At 37.3% G+C, this 17,619-nt stretch overlaps 3 protein-coding genes across 4 annotated transcripts; all 3 read left to right on the forward strand.

Annotated features, from left to right (window-relative positions):
• Positions 1–2,181: 2,181 nt before the first annotated feature.
• LOC142337985 (uncharacterized) lies at positions 2,182–3,065 on the forward strand. Its single transcript, XM_075387619.1, has 3 exons — positions 2,182–2,374; positions 2,488–2,777; positions 2,847–3,065. The coding sequence occupies exons 1-3, from the start codon at positions 2,182–2,184 to the stop codon at positions 3,063–3,065; spliced, it is 702 nt and encodes a 233-aa protein (XP_075243734.1).
• Positions 3,066–3,094: 29 nt separating this feature from the next.
• Positions 3,095–4,346, forward strand: LOC142337986 (uncharacterized). The gene is made up of 2 exons (XM_075387620.1): positions 3,095–3,932; positions 4,321–4,346. Exons 1-2 carry the CDS (start codon positions 3,095–3,097, stop codon positions 4,344–4,346), a joined length of 864 nt encoding a protein of 287 aa, XP_075243735.1.
• A 1,557-nt stretch (positions 4,347–5,903) lies between these two features.
• Positions 5,904–15,648, forward strand: LOC142337469 (ATP-dependent RNA helicase A protein-like). Of its 2 annotated transcripts, none has more exons than XM_075386711.1 (3): positions 5,904–6,315; positions 14,940–15,080; positions 15,253–15,648. In XM_075386711.1, the coding sequence occupies exons 1-3, from the start codon at positions 6,241–6,243 to the stop codon at positions 15,472–15,474; spliced, it is 438 nt and encodes a 145-aa protein (XP_075242826.1). In that variant the 5' UTR covers positions 5,904–6,240; the 3' UTR covers positions 15,475–15,648. The 2 variants fall into 2 exon arrangements, with proteins under 2 accessions (XP_075242826.1, XP_075242825.1); XM_075386710.1 differs by lacking the exon at positions 5,904–6,315 and adding an exon at positions 14,339–14,700.
• Positions 15,649–17,619: the final 1,971 nt, after the last annotated feature.

Consider the following 17,619-nt stretch of genomic DNA (forward strand, 5'->3'; position numbering starts at 1 on the left):
TTTCTAGAAGGGGGCCCTCAGATGTTTCATGTCAGCTCTGCTCACAAAACCACAACCCTGGTCGTTGTCCCGAATACTTGGAAAAGTCAGTGTATGACCGACAGGGTTGTGTGAGGAGGTTCAATCTCTGCCCTAACTGTCTAAGAGCTCACGAAAAAATTCTCTGCCAATCGAAAACAAGGTGCCTTGTGGACAGACGCAATGGCTTCCATCACTCAATGCTCCATAGGACAGATGCAAGGCAACAGCAACAAAATGCACAACCAATCTGGAACGGGAATCAAAACTCACAAAACAATGTCTTCAGAAACCAAACAAACCAAAACCAGTCAAGCTATGGACGTAACTTTAATAATGAAAACCAAAGGCAGCAGACGAGTTCAAACTACAACCAACAGAATGAAAACCAGAACAGGCAAAGTGGATCTAATAGCAGCACTCCACAGAGGGGCAACTGGAACAAAAGCGGTTTTCACCCTCAGCCTATGAACGCGCAGAACAACGTCAGCAGACAGCAGACGATACCAGTAACACTTTTCAACAGAGTTCTTTGCATTTAAACCTACGCCTTGTTAGACAGTGGCAGTGACAACACTCAAATGACACAGAAAGTTGCTGATACACTTCAATGTCAGCAACCGAAAGACATAACTCTACCACTAGCTTCACTTCACGGTGAACACTCAGTTAAAACAGCAGATGTCAAGATCGGCATAGGAGATTTGTGCAGCAGTTGTCCCGTGATCAGAATCCCTGCGTACGCAACAGCAATGGTGGAGTTTCGAGTGCCAAGAGTTCAAATTGAAAGTTGAATGAGATCTGCAGAGACCATTCTCACCTCCAGAACAAAAGATTTCCAGCAATCAGAGACAACCGGATCAAAATTCTGATTGGAGCAGATGCATTAGAGAACGCTACGATGAAACCATCAAAAAAGATTTGGATGAAAACTACATCACAACTGCCGACGCCAATTGCAGACACTCTGTCTGGTACCTTCCCCATCACCCAGTGATCAACAAACAGAAACCAGACAAAATCCGCAGAGTCACAAATGCTGCTTCCAAATATAAAGGTACCTCACTCAATGATGCACTGCTGACAGGGCCTGATCTACTCTGCAACCTGCATGGCCTTCTTCTCCGCTTCAGACAGTACTCAGTGGCAATCACAGCTGACATCGAGGCAATGTTCATGCAGATTGGCATCCAACCACAAAACTAGGACTATCTCCGTTTTTTGTAGACACAGAATGGCAATGAAAAGGTCTTCAAATGCAATCGACTCAATTTCGGAGCCTCATGATCACCTTTTTGTGCGATTTTTGTTCTGCAAAAGTGTGCAAATGACCACAAACAAGAAGATCCAGAGGCCTGCACATCAATCATGCAGCAGTTCTACATGGATGATTTCATGCAGACTTAACCTTCTGAGGAGGAGGCCCGCAGAAGTGCAGATGAGATCAAAACTGTTTTGCATACAGGAGGATTCAATCTGACAAAGTTCCTGAGCAACAGACGAGCCGCATTAGATAACCTTCTGGAAGACGACAAGGCGGAGATGAAAGCTCAAAGAATCCTTGGTCAGGCGTGGGACCCCAAAAATGACAAGTTGATGTTTGCAAAACCGAAGCTTCTCTACACAGGACAACAGATGACTCAAAGAAATGTGCTATCAATGGCAGCTTCTCTGTTCGATCCAGGCGGAATGATTTCACCATTTGCCATCAGAATTAGATGCATTCTGCAAAGAATCATTAAAAAGGGAAGAAATTGGGATCAACCTGTGTCGGAATGCTACCAACAGGAACTACAGGAGTAGATGGATGGTTTCGACAGCATGACTTCAATCAAAATTTCTAGATGTTTGATTCCCAGCATCAATGGAACCTATCAACTACGCACGTTCACTGACGGCTCAATGAGTGCAATTGCTGCCATAGTTTATGTGAGGACAACCAAAGCCGATGGATCTTCCACATCACGATATGTGATCAGTAAAACAAAAGTGGCGCCAATCAAGCAGCTGAGCATTCCAAAACTGGAATTGGAAGCGGCAACACTTGGAGCAGAGCTAGCTGGATTCTGTGAGAGCGAGATGACAACAACCATAAGTTCAAAACACTTTTGGACAGACAGCACCGCAACACTTGGATGAATTCAATCAAAGCAGAAACAGAAGATGTATATTGCTAACAGATGGACCAAAATTCACGAGAATTCCAACCCGGACAATTGGAGACACATCCCTAGAAAGATGAATCCCGCTGACCACGGCACACGAGGCCTCAACCCATCAGACATACCAAAGCTGTGGCTTCAACCACCGGACTTTCTGAGCACACCTCAAGACTCCTGGGTTTTTGCCGAAAACAGTAATCCCCACATATGCGCTACACAAGCGACACAACTTCAGACGCCAGTCATTGAGGTTGAAAAATTTTCAACATGGATTCGACTACTCAACTCTACTAGAATGGTGTTCCAGGCAATAACACGCTTCAAGAAAAAGTCCGAATTAGAAGACAAAACAAATCACCTGAGAACTCAAACAATGACATTCTTGCATCAGATGAGAAAAGGGCAAGGAACTACCTCATCAAAATGTCCCCAAACGAGTTGTTGTCAGGAACAATTTCTGCACTGTTGAAGGGAGACAATCTTGAGAAAGGAGACAAGCTGATGCCCTTCACACCTTTTCTAGATGACGACGGACTCTTGAGGGCAGGAGGAAGACTCAACAAGGCACCTCTAACCTACAGTGTGAAACATCCTCTTGTTCTCCATAGCAGGAGCAAAATTGCATGACTGTTGATTGAAAAGGCGCACCATGACTGTGTCCATCAGGGCGTGGAACATGTGAAGGCTCACCTGCAAAAATTTTTCATGATGATTGGATTGAGAAAAGTGCTGCAAAGTCTGGGGAAGTACTGTTTCATTTGCAGACGATGGAGGGCAGACATTGTGAGACCGAAGATGGCCGATCTTCTTGAATTCAGATTTCCAGATGCAAACAAGCAGTACCCCTTCGTCAACACAAGAATGGACATGTTTGGACCAATCTAGATTGAGGACAAGAGAGAGAGGGCACCCAGATGCACTACGTCTGCTTGTTCACATGCCTGTACAACAGAGCTGTCCACCTAGAAGTATGCCATGACCTCTCAACCGATTGTCTTCTCATGACCATCCGCAGATTTGTATCGCGACGTGGATACCCTGACCTGATTGTGAGTGACAAAAGCAAAAACTTCATTCGAGCCAACCAAGCAATGAGGTTTAATTTCCAGAGAAGCTACAAGCCAGACAACGAGTACATCAGACTGCAATTGGCTCAACAGAACATTCAGTGGACTTTCAACCCTCCATTGGCACCAAACTTTGGAGGAGTCTGGGAGAGGCTGACACAGACTGCGAAGGGGAGTCTACTAACAGTGCTGGGCAGTCTGAAACTAACACTCTCAGTTTTCCAGACATTTGTGGCAGAGGCCGAGGCAATTTTGAACTCCAGACCATTAACTCATGTGGGCTGCAGCATCTCAGATGAGGGACCACTTACTTCGAATCACTTCCGCCTTCGCAGACCTCAAATGTGTTTGAAACCTCTTGCGAACAGCAACCAGCGGTTCTCCACTAAGGATTTCAAGTTGACGCAGACACTACTTGATCACCACTTGAACAGGTTGATGAAGGAATATATTCCCAAGCTCAACAAGAGAACGAAGTGGCAAAGGTCAAATGATGAGCTGGATGAGGGTGACATTGTTTGGAAGCTCAAGGACTTCACACCCAGAGGCATCTGGCCTCTCAGGAAGATTGTGAAAGCACACAGAAGTTCAGGCGGAATAGCCAGGAGCTTCGACATCCAGACTTCTACAGGAATGGTACAGAGACCAGCAGTAACCTTAAGTCGTGTATTCCCACAATTGTCAGGTGCGCCGGAGGGTCACCGAAACAAGTTCCTTGAAACACACACACACACACACAAACCAAAAACTCAATATCAGAAGAAACTTTTTTGTGCTTTATTTTATTGTGTCTACATTTTCATTTCAAATGTTGCCTTTTCTTGCCGGGAGTGTAAAGGAACCAAGTTCCTTTATATTTTCCTCCACCACCTACACTTTCGTCCTCCAAAACCCATTCATTTCCTGATTTCCATTCCCCCAACCTATTTCCATTAAAGCTATTTATTTAAGTTGATTTTATTGAAGAAGTCAGAAGTGGTTGACATTCACTTTCAATATTATTTATAGTAAGGGATTTCCCGTTTTTAAGCACAACTTGTGTGCCAATGGCGCGAATTATGATGTATTTATAGAGCTTGACTTGCTACCATGGTTGTGAATTTCAGAAATACAAATATTAATGAAAAGTTATCTTGGTATGCAAGATTTAGGCCGAAAAGCATAAACAGCTGACATCCTTTGAGCATTAATGAACCTTCTGTATTAGTAATACTAATTTTAGTTAAATGTCACTTTTTCTGTAAAATACTTAAGGTAACGAGTTTCATATTTTATCTTAAATCCGGGAAATTAAATATCACAATTAACCTGCAAGATGACAATTTCACTCTGCGCAAACAAAAGAATTTGTGGGATATGCTAATGAACTGATTAACAAAAATCGAACACAAATTTTTTGTTTATTGGTTTGCGTATACTCAATATTTATATCAACATCATGATACTACCATACGAAATTGACAACCAGGATCTCTATTTTAAGTTTCATGTCTGAACACTTTTTGTTTCATTGTATCAAAAATACCAGAATTGTGAAATCTAAAAAAAAACAATTCTAAAAGTATTCTACTAAAAAAGAACCTAATTTTGGCGAGTAGGTTTGCTCGAAAATGTCTCCATTTTTGAAAATTCGAGTCAAACAGTTTAGTTTTAACCTTATGTGGACAACAGTGATATTGAGGAGAAGCATTTGATATCTACGATTACTAATTTTGCATTTGATATCTACGATTACTAATTTTAAACAAGTGTCACATCAGTGCCACGTCAATCCTCGCCGTGTCCCTAGTCGAGACCTGGAATCATTAAAAGACAGTCCTCGACAGATTTAAGGTATGAAAAGACTGTCCTCGGCAGATATTGGGTATGAAAAGAATTTTTCTGGACCTAATGTGATGTCCTGGACTTTGGCTGGAACTAAAACAACCATCCTTGAATTTGGCTTGAACTTAAACATACGTCCTGGAATTTGGCTGGACAAAAGTGATCTAGAATTTGGCTGGATCGATATCAGTTGTTCTGGAATTTGCAAGCTCTTTTTTTTGGAAACAAAAAGAAATTAAATTGTCACTGAAACACAGAAACGTTTGATGGAGTATTGAACTTGTGAATTTGAGGACATGCTACAACAAACATTTGGTCAATCAAAAATTTGTCAACGCTAAAAAGTGCTAAGAGATGTAAGATTAGCGGTGAATTTGAATCAATGATTTGCGCTAAATGCAATGAATGTGGTGAAAAAAAATTCACCGCTAAAAATAGCAATTCTTACAAAAATTCACCACTAAATTCACCGCTAATCTTTCATCATTTAATGTAAAAGAAACCAATTTGTCAAATTAAAATTACTTCCAATACTTAAAACAAACGTTTTCGAACTTTACGTTCATCGTCAGGTTAAAACTGTTTTACAAATTGTTAAAAGATAAAATGAATATATATTTACATTTGTCTGAGATGACAATTAAAACAATTCTAGGAAACATTATAAAAAATTCAATCGAAAATTTTTCCTTATATACAATATTTAGCCTATTTACAACACATATTTACATCTGTTATCGATTTACTTAAAAACATTCCTATTCCGGATTTTTCGATTTTGTCCATGTTCTTGTATTTTTAGGGTTATTCCGAATTTGCCCTAACCATAAGTATCTCTCTTGTGGAGGTTTTGCAAATTTCGTTTTGTCATGCACAAAATGTTTTTTGCCCTATGCATTCTCATTTAGTCAAAAATATGATTTGAACTAATATTTTAGCGTGAGTTCCCTCCCCCTATATTCGTCGCGTGTGTTTAGTGCCGGCTTCAGCTTGCTGATATATATAGCTTCGATTATCATTAGTTTTTCTACTGACCGACAGGCGTCCAGAATTCTCCATTCAATGTCATTCGTGGCGCCACGACATTCAACTAGTGACCCACCTGTGAATCCTTCTTTTGATGTTCTGTTATCCTTGTGGTAACATGCCGGCTTGTTTGCCCAACATAGATGGATCCGCATCCATTACATTTAATTTCATATACCACGTGGGATTTCAGATCTCTATCAAAGGATGATTTCAAGGTGGGGAGGCACGATCTTAATTTTCGCGTTGTAAAAACTACTTGCAATTCGCATAGTTTCTTCAATTTGCTTGCGAAGTTTTCATCATTTAATCAAATTTTCATCATTTGAAAAGTTGTATTAAAGACATGCAAGAATAGCGCTGAATAATCAGCAACCTCGTAATACTAAAAAAGATTAATTACTATACTACTTTTTAATTCATTATTTACCTCCGCCTCCTACTTGGAATTATTAGGTCTTTTCATAAATTCCAGGTCTCGACTAGGGGTGCGTTGTCACATTGTCACCCCTGTCGGCTATTAGAATCGCTAACCTCCAATATCTGGCAAACGTTTGAGTTAGAAAAAAAAATGAATGACATACTAATTGATAATTATCTGAATAAAATCCTCTCGTGACAATAGTTTTGGACAATCGTAGCGAACTCCAGGTACGAATCAGTACTGGGCACACATAAACGCAGGTCTTTAAACAAAACAGTACTGATTCATTACAATATCAATTGTATAAGACTTGAATAGCACTTGTTAAGTTGATTCCGAAGTCAGAACGCATGCCACGATAGTAGCATGCCACGATTCCATGATTAATTTTAGTCACTTTACCGGGTTGCTTCTAAATCAACCCTCAGTTACCAAAACGGTCAATTAGCACTGCGTGTGTAAAAGGCGACTCACTACTGCGTTTTTAATCTGTTTGCAATCCTTTTAAACAGGTTTCAACAAAAAAGCATCAAAGTAGCCAAAATCGGAGAACTTTTGTAACTTTTAGATACAATCAAAATTCGAGCGTATCCAGCCGTGCGGAAATTGTTGAAAAAAGGAACACAGTGAGGGTACCCTTGTAGGAACTAGGTCACATAATCTCAAATAGAGTCTGTGTCGACCCACTTTTGTTCAGAACGTTGATAGGACCGGAATTCAGCAACAACATCAATTCATCCAAAATTTCCAAATCAAGCCTATGCCTCAAATCGGACTGGTCTGGTAGATTTTGAACTTTGTTCTACGGTTTCTTTGGTGTTCTCGGTATTTTTTCTGTTTATTGCTATGACGCCAAAAACTTCAAATCATAGTCAGATTTATCTGTAAAAAATTACACTGACCAGTAAAACTTGTAAAAGCCCAAGCTGCCCTCACTTAGTTCTAGTGTATTATAATTATACTAGGTGTAACCAAATTATTTCAGTCTTCTTTGGGTTATAATCGATTTAGTGAGTTAAAATCAATAATTGATACTATCTGGGGGCCAACACTCGCTTTTCTTAATTTCGTGGAAACGTTTGTCAATTGGCGGAAAAGTTTGTGAAAAAAGATCGTCACGTATGTATTTGAAGATGATTTAACGGGCAAATAAGTGAGCTATGTCCAGTCCCGACTGGTTACATTGGTCAGAATTAATTTTTTGGCATCGGTACCCCTGGAAAATACTATATGCTTGGGGCTCGTTCTCCAAGAAATTTTCTAGAGTCATAGGACACTCATTTTTCAATACGACTTAACTTATGATCTCTTCTGGTTAATTAAACTATTCCGGCGTAGTTTGATTCAGATTTTGACCAGCTTTTGAAACAAGTTCTTCGTTTTCTTTGATTTTGATTCTTTTTTGCCTAAAAACCTTAAATCAGTGTCAATTTGGTCTAAGGATACCGATATTATCTCGTTTGCTTAAAAAATCACTTTTGGTCCATTTTTTCAAATACAATGCTCATGTTTCTGAGTTGTGTTCTCGTTTTTTAATTACTTTATTCTTTATGACCTCAAAAAATTAATTTAAATTCGACTTGCTTTAGAAAAGTTATACTATCAAGTTTGGGTCAAGAACAAAAAAATATTCTGATGTCTTTAATTTCCTTCAAATAAGATGCTAATAGGTTTTTTTGGTGTTCTCGAAAATTTTGTCTATTTCTTGCTATGACGCCAAAAACTTCAAATCATAGTCAGATTTATCTGTAAAAAATTGCACTATCGTGTTTGGGGTCAAAAACGCAAAAAAAAAACAGTTCTGAAGTCTTTATTTTTACGTGTTCTCGTTTATTTAGCGTTTTGACCGAAAAAGCTTAAACCATAGCTGATTTGATTTCAGAAAATTTAAATTATCTAGCTTGGGGTCAAAAAAAGAAAAAAAATAATTCTGATACTTTTATATTTTCATACGATGCCCTTATGCTTCTTGCTTTCAATTTGGTTTTTATTTTACCATTTTGGTCAATTGCAACAGGATGCGTATTGACGGAACCTAAATTTCAGTTAAATTTTAAACTGAATGACGGATTTTTTTCGCTGCTTTTGACTTTTTTGGAACTTTTTGAGAGTAAAAAATAAGAATTCACTCAATCTGGGAAGTAAAACAAAATTGGTCCTTGATTGAAAAGTAAAGAACAGAATTGGCTCCAGTCTGGTCATTAAAAAACTCAGAATTCGCGCCAAACTGACAATTGTGGAATCACTAGTCACACACGGTTGTTATTAAAAATTTAGATATTAATCAGTGCGGCAAACCGTACTGAAGAGAAAATGCACTTAAACGAGCCCATTACTGAATCTTTCTTGCAATTTGACTCGGACTAGGAGGAAAACTAGCAAATTTTATCCTCATACCTGATGATCGATCCCACAAATAGATTACCGAATGGGGACTAAAAAATTATTTGGGGAAATCAGCATCAGCAGTAATCAATCTAAAATTTCCAAATCATGCCATTGTATCAATTCAGCTGGTATGGGAGCCCAAGTTGCGTTCAGCTAATTCTAGTGTGTTATATTTATACAAGATTTTATCAAATAATTTCAATCCCATGAGCTATTATCGATTTAATGAGTTATAATCGATAATTTCTAATATCTGTAAGGACAGCATTCGCTTTGCTTCAAATCGTGGGAAAACTTGTCATGTAGATAACTAGCTGATTTTATGGGCAATCAATTGAGCTGTGTCCGGTCACAATTAAATTGTTACGTTGTACAGAATTTTGGTTTTTAGCAACGGTACACCCAGAAAAATTGATGTCAAAAATTCGTTCTCCAATAACTTTTCTAGTGCACTATGAAACTCATCTTTAAATACGATCTAACTTATGATCTGAATCAGATTTCTGAATGAGATTTCGACAAACTATTAGCGAAAAAGCGCCAGGTACCCGATTGTCAGAAAACAAAAAATTCAAATAATATGCCTTTATTTTCAATTACGACCCTCAATTTTCTGGAATATCTTTTCTCGGTTTCTGTAAATTTCTCTCATTTTCTCCCAAAAAACGTTAAATCATTGTTAATTTGGTGTCAAAAAAATAATATTATCTCGATTGGGGCCAAAAACGATTAAAAAATTAGATCTGATACCATTTTCAAACGCCATGCTCATATTTCGGGGGTGTGTTCTGTTTTTGTCATTATTTTTCGTTATAAACACAAATATTTTAAATCATAGTCAACTTGGTTTAAAATATTACACTATAAACTTTGGGCCAAGAACAAAAAAAACCATTCTGACGTCTTTTTTTTCAAATAGGATGCTAATGTTTCTTTTGTATTCTCATTTTTTTCTCCTTTTTGTTATGAACTCTAAAAATTTGTTAAGACTGTTAACAAAAGTCAGATTTTTCTGTAAAAAATTATATTGTGTTTAGGTCAAAAACGAAAAAAGTAGTTCTGATGTCTTTATTTTTAAGAACGGCGCTCATGTCTCCCGGGCGTTTTCTCGTTTTTTACCGTTATGACCCAAAAAGCTTAAACCATAGTTTATTTGATTTTAGAAAACTAACATCATATTGATTGGGATCAAAGAACGAAAAAAAAATCAATTCTGATACCTTTATATATAACCAAAGATTGTCACATAGATAGTTACAGCTGATTGTACAGGCAATCAATTGAGCTATTTCCAAACCCAATTAGATTATTACGTTGTTCAGAATTATAAATTTTAGTATCGGTACAACCCGACAAAAAATTATATGCCTGATGCTCGTTCGCCAGTTACTTTTCTAGAGTACAAAGGGAGCTCATTTTTCAATACGACTTAATTTATGATCTCTTCTGACTAACTTAACTAATCCGGCGTAGTTTTATTCAAATTGTGATAAGTTATTAGCCGACGAGCGTCAGGTATCCATTTGTCAGAAAACAAAAAAATCAACTATGGCGCCTTTGTTTTCAATTGCAAAGCTCAATTTTTTGAAAAATGTTTTTCGGTTTCTTTGATTTTGTGTCATTTTTACCCAAAGAACCTTAAAAAACTGTCATTTTGTTAACAAAACCAATATTATCTCGTTTGGTTGAAAATGAAAAAGAAATCATTTCTGATGCCTTTTTCAAATACAAAATGATGTTTTGGTGTTGTGTTCAGGTTTTTTGAATTACTTTATTCACTAAAGTCTCCAAAATTTTAAACAATATTTGACTGGATTTTAAAAAATTATACTATCAAGCTCTGCTCAAGAACAAAAAAAAACATTTCTGATGTCTTAATTTCTTTCAATAAGATATTATTATGTTTCTTTGGTGTTCTCGATATTTTTTCTGTTTTTTGCAAACTTGAATTCAGAGTCAGATTGATTTGCAAAAACTTACATTAGCGTGTTTGGGGTCAAAAATGAAAAAAATCCATTCTGATTTTATTTCAGCTTTGTTTGGGTTGTTCGCGTTCTATAGCGTTACCAGCTTAACACATCTTAAATCATAGTTAACTTGGGATAAAAAAAATTACATTGTCATGTTTAGGGTCATTTTCTAATACTTTACCTCTGTCCCAAACATAACTCATTTAAACATTTGATCATAAAAATACTAATACCATTTTATATTAGACTTTAGCATATTAATGCATATACACACCGCATATTCCATTCTACAGTGTATGGCTATGCAGAGCATTCAATAGTGACTGAGAATATTAAGACAGCTAGGAAAATTATTATATCTTAACTGTCAAAGTATTAGTGCAGATAGTTCATGTTATTCTCAACCTTAATAAATTTTAGGAAAATATTCAATAATTGTGCAAAAACAAATTCTTTTTTGAAAATTCTAATTGCAGATTTATTGATCTACATGTTTTCAGCTTTCCTTTCATACATAATTTATTTATCCACAAATATTACAGAACAGAAGAATATTACAAATATTACAGAACAGAGGGACGTTATATGTTTTGACTGCAGATATACGGTCCAGAGATTTTATTTTACTGCCATTTTGGAACTGTTTGCTCCATGCATGATGTATTATTAAAGCTATTACGTGACTCAGTGGTATGCCGAGCAACCATGCAATTGAATATTGTTGTATTAAGGGAATTGCATTTCTTTCATGAAACTTTTTACATGTTTTTGCCACTTTGCTAAAACCAAAAAATACATAAATTATGAGCAACGTTGATATCCCCATACACTACATTCCTTACATCGGTTTTTAGTTCACTTTTTCATATACTTTTTTTGATTTGGTAAAAGGAAGCGTCGCCTTGTTCTTTTAGTTGCTCAAATATCTCCGCCCGCTTTTCCGGCCACGTTTAGAAGAAGCACTTGTAGTAAAGTTTACTTCCGACTGATTGAAAGAATATAAATGTTCAGTAAAACCACTGACTTCAAAGCTCTGGGATTTATCAATTGACTTGCTTATTAAAAGGAAGCTTTCAACCCCAGCATAGTTTAACCACGGTTTACTTCTCTGTGACGCACGCCATTGCCGTAACTTTTGAATTTAAGTTCATTTCGAAGAAGTTACTTGTTAGAGAATTCCCAGGCCCATACCATTGAAATGTAGAAGTAGTAACAGTAGCCAAAAACACTAAGTTGAATAACAATAAGTCTAACTTGGGAATAAAATTTTAGTGCCTGCTTTTTTGAACGATTGGCGTACCGTACTCAAAAAGTTTTATAAAATCATCATAACGAAATGCAAGCCCGGAGCACAAATGAAGGACAATTCTTCTCCCTTCAAGGTTACAGAAATTGAACCTTCCCCTCTTGTCTTGATATCTCCATCAAACCAGCGAGCATTAAGTTTTACAGTTGCATCACATTTTGTTTTTGAAGGGCTGTGGAATTGAAAATAGCAAAATTTTTTTGACTGAAAAATTATATGCCCAGGAAAATTTGTTAACACCACTACATTCTAGCGGATCATGTATTTGCGATTCTCTTCCTTGTGGTCTTTATGAAGAAGAAAGATGAAAATAATTGTCAACTAGATTTTGAAAATCCAACAAATTTTCAAAATCGCCGAGGAAATTATGAATTTTGTTTCAAATTAAAACAGTTTGTGTTTCCATACTGCACCTGGCAAATTTAACCAGCCACTAAAAAAATACCTTGCATTGCAAGATGACGATATTTTTTTATTGTTTCAAGCCCGGTTCCAGCACTGTTTACGTCAGCAACTGGTACTGATAATCACCCGAGTAATTTTAATTTATCTTAATTACGGTACGTTGAACTGAACATTTCAATACGAGCGAGAATGGCAAGGTGATTAATAATTTGCCACTACATGTCTGAACCATTACATCTTTAAAAAATAACTTACTTACCATATCTAAAATTAGAAAACTACAACATGTTCAGTTCAATATTGCAACAATTAATTGTCTGAGAAACAGGTTTACAGCTACAACAATTTGGTAGTTAACGATTATCATTGGAATCATTTTTTTCATTGTATCAACCCTTCTCCGATGTGGGGTGGGTATATAGAGAATTGGTTTGGAAAATGACACATGTTGCTCTAGGTGACCATTGGGAGGAAAGAGATAATTCAAACCATTTATAATTGTCTCCGAGGAGGATCTGCAACTCTAACGAATTCAGCATACAGATGATCTAATGAAGAATAATTGGGTTTTAAAGGAAGTTCAATCTGGACAAGCTCTAAGTCCAAGACCCCCGAGTTATTAAAAAGTGAAAGGCTCTCCAATGAAATTACTTTGTGAACAGTTTGCACTACAGATACAAAGCAATTAATCAGCTAATATGCATCACAATTATTTTGAACAAAAATGCTGAGGTAACGCAATTTGGTGGCTATTTTTATTAAAGAGGCTCAGTAACCTTAAAAACTTTGTTTTCAGAAAATTTTTGATGAATGTATGTTGACTAAAGACTTAATTAACCAAACTAGTTTTGATGTGGCCCATTGAAAGAGGAGCAGTGTCATGTTATGAGTTCTCTAATATTTATTAGTTCATTCAAGAGGAGCAGTTTCATGTATGAATTCTCTAAGATTTAAGACTATAATTCTCTAGTTTATTTATCAAATGCAGGTCTTGCCAATAGAGGCAAATGTCTTTTAAATCTCTCAAAATTTAATAGTTCTGATTGGCTAACAAAAGTACTTGAAATATTATAGAACTGACCAAAATCAAGTAAAGACAGTTGTTGAAGAATAGTAGCTTGAAAGCAGATGAAAAGATGTTAAAGGTTGCACCAAAAGGAAGAAATATCAAAATAATTGAAGTATTTTGAAAGAGATAGGAACAGACCACACAAAGAACGTTTTTGATTTTGATTTTCTATTGAAGTTGAAAGTTTCTTGGAACTTATACAATGTCATATGTTACACATAAATCATTGACTGGCGCCATAAAGGCTCGGATATTGTAGTCAGAGGACTTATTAAATTATTATATGGCATTTGGAATCCACATTTGATTCTTTGTGTACGCTAAAAGAATAACTTTGTGGTTTAACTATATTCAGAAATCGAATTTGAGGTTATTTGGAAAATTTTTTCGTGACTATTTTTTATAAATGAGCATTTATAAGTATAAACTGTCTTCAGAGTATGCCAAATTTCTGTTATCTGTTTGGACTTACTCTTTTATTTAGTGCCCTACTTTGCAAATGATATTGCAAGTTAGGGTCTTTTTTCGAATCGCAATGTGATGCCGGGGGTATCATATAGGTGATGACCTATCAGATAAAAACAAAAAAAATAAATGGAGAGATATTTTCGAAAAATAGATGTATGATTCTTGGTATTCGTACTAGGATCAAATGTTTTCTTGGTAATCATACAAGGATCATATATAATTTCTTTGGTTTCATACAAGGATCGTACTAAGAAATCAAGTATGGACAGTATAAAATCATGTATGATCCTTGTATGAAATCAAAGAAACTTCAACCCGGTACTCAAAGCATTCGAATACCTGAAAACAAAAAGATTACACTGAGATAACAAATCTGATTTCAATTGAATAACCCGTACATAAGATCTGCTACCTTATCAGTTTTGCGATCCTTGTCAGTTTTGTAGATAGAAAATGAGCGGAGAAGCGAATGTGAAGCAGTTTCTGAATGAATGGCTAGTGAAGCAAAAATTGTCACCCAATTATGATGTGCGCCCGATTGCTAATAAAAAGCGGATGCGTTTTATATGTGAAGTAAGATACTGAACATGTTTTAATCAGTTGTATATAATTTTCGGGATATCTTCGTGGGCTTATGTCTGTTACGACCCCCCCAGGCGCACAAACTATTTTTTTACATTGTAACGTGCTATATAACAACATATAAATTGTAACGGGGGGAGTAAAAAAAAACAATGGGGGGTACAGACTAGATCCAATTTTGGATAATTTGTTCTTAATTTCGATGATTTATGGATATTGATATTTTTTAGCTCCGTGTTCCTGGATTCACTTACGTGGCGATCGGTAATTCAACCAGCAAAAAAGATGCGCAAACACATGCAGCTCGAGATTTCCTAAATTTTTGTGTGAGGTCTGGGAGACTGCAACAACATGAGGTGCCGGAGTTTAATGTAAGTACCTTAGGGTTTATTTGGAGCATTGAAACGTTATTATGGCCGAACTCTGATTCCTAATTGCCGAGGAAAATGTCTGCCAATTAATGTTTTACTTAGCTGCCTGATGCTTATTTTGCTTATATTTGGCACACGCTTGAGTTTCTTAGAAAATCAATATTGTTTCAAGTTGGAAGCGGAACTGGAGACGGCTCAAGCACATCTTCAGCAACCCCCGCCTCCAGTGTTTCCAGCGCCTGGTAGTGGACGCTTCTCAGACGACACGAGTCATCCAAAGTCTACCGGAGATTTCAGAATGAACGCCTACGTGGGAGTTGGTGGTCACAGACCGATGGATCCAAATTTGATTTTGCAACAGCGAGCTGATGTTGAGAGTGTAAGCACTATTTAAATTCTTAACACTTGCGGCATCAAGTGTTGAAATGCGGCTATCTGCAAGAAGTTCAGGTCCACTCAGACAATGATCAAGAATATTAGGATACTATACTGAATCTTCCCATTGGAATGTTTGGATCTTTTCCGTTTGTGCCCCCCCAGCTTAGTGGATGCATATTGTATACAACCCCCAGACGCACTAACATAAAGATTTACTATGTAATGGCACGTGCTCTGTAACTGGGGGGTACATAACGTACTGGGGGGGGGGCATAGACACGACAGATGAATGAGAATGACTATATCCGATGGTATTATCATGTTCTGTTGTGCCATACAGATGTGTTATGCATGGCAGTCTCCGTTCATCCTCTGAAATTTTTGATGTCCTTTTTAGTACTTTGCTGTTCGGCTTAGACTCGCAGACCGTACTTTGATGGTTCTCCTGAAGTGCCTTGATTGGACGTCGTCGTTTGAACTCTCAGCTATTACTCCAAGATCTTTGAATTTTTTAACGCTAGATGGAGTGAGTTTGCGAGTGAGAGGTTCATGTTTTTGCCGCGCAGTACTATAGTGCATTTGTTGATAGCAAATGAGGTTTTTTTCCATAAACCATCTGTCAAGGGCTGGCAGGTCCATCTGTATCTCAAGCTGGGCCGTGTTCATTGCCAGGATTTTTATATCACGGGCAAAAATGAAAGCTTCTCTAAATTTCAGAGCTTCAGGTAAGTTGTTTATGAACATACAAAACAGGAGCGGGCCAAGAATAGAGCCTTGTGGGGATAACTTGTGACGTTCATTTTGGTGGAGTTGCCATTGCCAACGCGTACAACTTGAGATTGGTGCTCCAAGTAATCAGACGGAATCTCCAACATGCAACCTCCAATTCACGCAATCTTCTCGATGAGTTCAAAGTGTGGAACACTGCCGAACGCTTTGGAAATGTCGGTGTAGAAAGCCACCAGATCATCTTGCGAGTTACTATTCATCGCAAAGTGGATACTCTGCAGAAACGAAAGCATGTTTGTCCGCACTTATCTGTTTTTCACGAGTCCATTTTGCTCCTTGACCAAATGCTTGGCAAAAAATTGGTAGAGGGGCTCGTAGATGCAGCGATCAAAAGCTTTGCTGTCAATATCGAGTAAAGATACTAGACGGTAGTTGCTCACCAGGGTTCGGTCTCCTTTTTTATATATTGGTACAACCAATGTTTCTTTCCAAGCGTTGAGCGTTGGGCATTTTTTTTGAGTCCTTTGATGTTTTTTAGAAACTGTAATCACGATGTTCGTTATTTCCACATTCGTTGCCCGATAGAAGATGGGCGGAATGTTGTTTGGACCCCTAGCCTTACTGGTGTCTAGAGAACGGACAAATTCTCGGATTTTTGGCTTGGAGATGCTGAAATTCGAGATTTAAGTTTTCACACTTGATGTCTTGCATATTATTTTTTTTAGGCGAGAATACAAATGAAATAGCTGTTAACATCTTTACTTCTTCTGCTTCGCTCTAACTTCATGACCGTTTGTTTTTTTCTTTGGTAATGGGGCCGATTTATTCAAATGTCTCAAATGTTTGGAAATGCTTTCAGATTCTCTGGTTGCCGGGATACTTCTTTGGTAGTAAACTCTGTCCGACTCAGCTTTGTAGAACTAAGTCTCGGAACTGCCCGTTTCCGGTAGGACGTCGGTCCGAAGCTTTTCAGCAAATTGGATGTAGAAGGTTGGATCCAAGTTGGCGGTTGGTTGCTGGCGTTGTCTGGTTTTCCTTGGGACACATTTTGAGACGATTTCTCCAAAGTTTTGTTCACGTTCTTGATACATTGTTGATATTAGTGAAACACGCTGGGACAAAAGGCAATCGTTTCAGCAGTTCGGTTATGTCTTCATAGCTTGCTTTATGAATATTTCTTGCAGTGTCCACTACAGTATTTAACGTTTAGTATGGTACTTCGAGAGCAATTTTGATAGCTCTAGTCAGTGCAGTTGTATGTATCGCAGAAATTTTCATCGATTTCTGCAAAGAGATTGCATCCTTTGTGACATAATAAGTCGAGTATGTTTGAGTGACATGTGGGGAACTCTATGGCTTGTTCCAGCAGTTGTTCGAAAATCTTAAGGATTTCCTTCTTCCGAATAGTGTGTTTCGCAAATGTTTCAATTGA

This window comes from Convolutriloba macropyga, chromosome 4 (genome assembly GCF_964194025.1).
Source record: "Convolutriloba macropyga chromosome 4, txConMacr16.3, whole genome shotgun sequence".
NCBI lineage: Eukaryota > Metazoa > Xenacoelomorpha > Acoela > Convolutidae > Convolutriloba > Convolutriloba macropyga.

Excerpts from the sequence above, each read along its gene's own strand:
- LOC142337985 (XM_075387619.1), top strand. The coding sequence starts at position 2,182 with ATGTATATTGCTAACAGATGGACCAAAATTCACGAGAATTCCAACCCG. Across the intron at positions 2,375-2,487 it reads CTGGGTTTTTGCCGAAAACA|GCAATAACACGCTTCAAGAA; the intron begins GTAATCCCCACA and ends ATGGTGTTCCAG. Across the intron at positions 2,778-2,846 it reads ACAGTGTGAAACATCCTCTT|GGCGTGGAACATGTGAAGGC; the intron begins GTTCTCCATAGC and ends TGTGTCCATCAG.
- LOC142337986 (XM_075387620.1), top strand. The coding sequence starts at position 3,095 with ATGCACTACGTCTGCTTGTTCACATGCCTGTACAACAGAGCTGTCCAC. Across the intron at positions 3,933-4,320 it reads TGTATTCCCACAATTGTCAG|AGCTTGACTTGCTACCATGG; the intron begins GTGCGCCGGAGG and ends ATGTATTTATAG.
- LOC142337469 (XM_075386710.1), top strand. The coding sequence starts at position 14,581 with ATGAGCGGAGAAGCGAATGTGAAGCAGTTTCTGAATGAATGGCTAGTG. Across the intron at positions 14,701-14,939 it reads GGATGCGTTTTATATGTGAA|CTCCGTGTTCCTGGATTCAC; the intron begins GTAAGATACTGA and ends GATATTTTTTAG. Across the intron at positions 15,081-15,252 it reads ATGAGGTGCCGGAGTTTAAT|TTGGAAGCGGAACTGGAGAC; the intron begins GTAAGTACCTTA and ends TATTGTTTCAAG.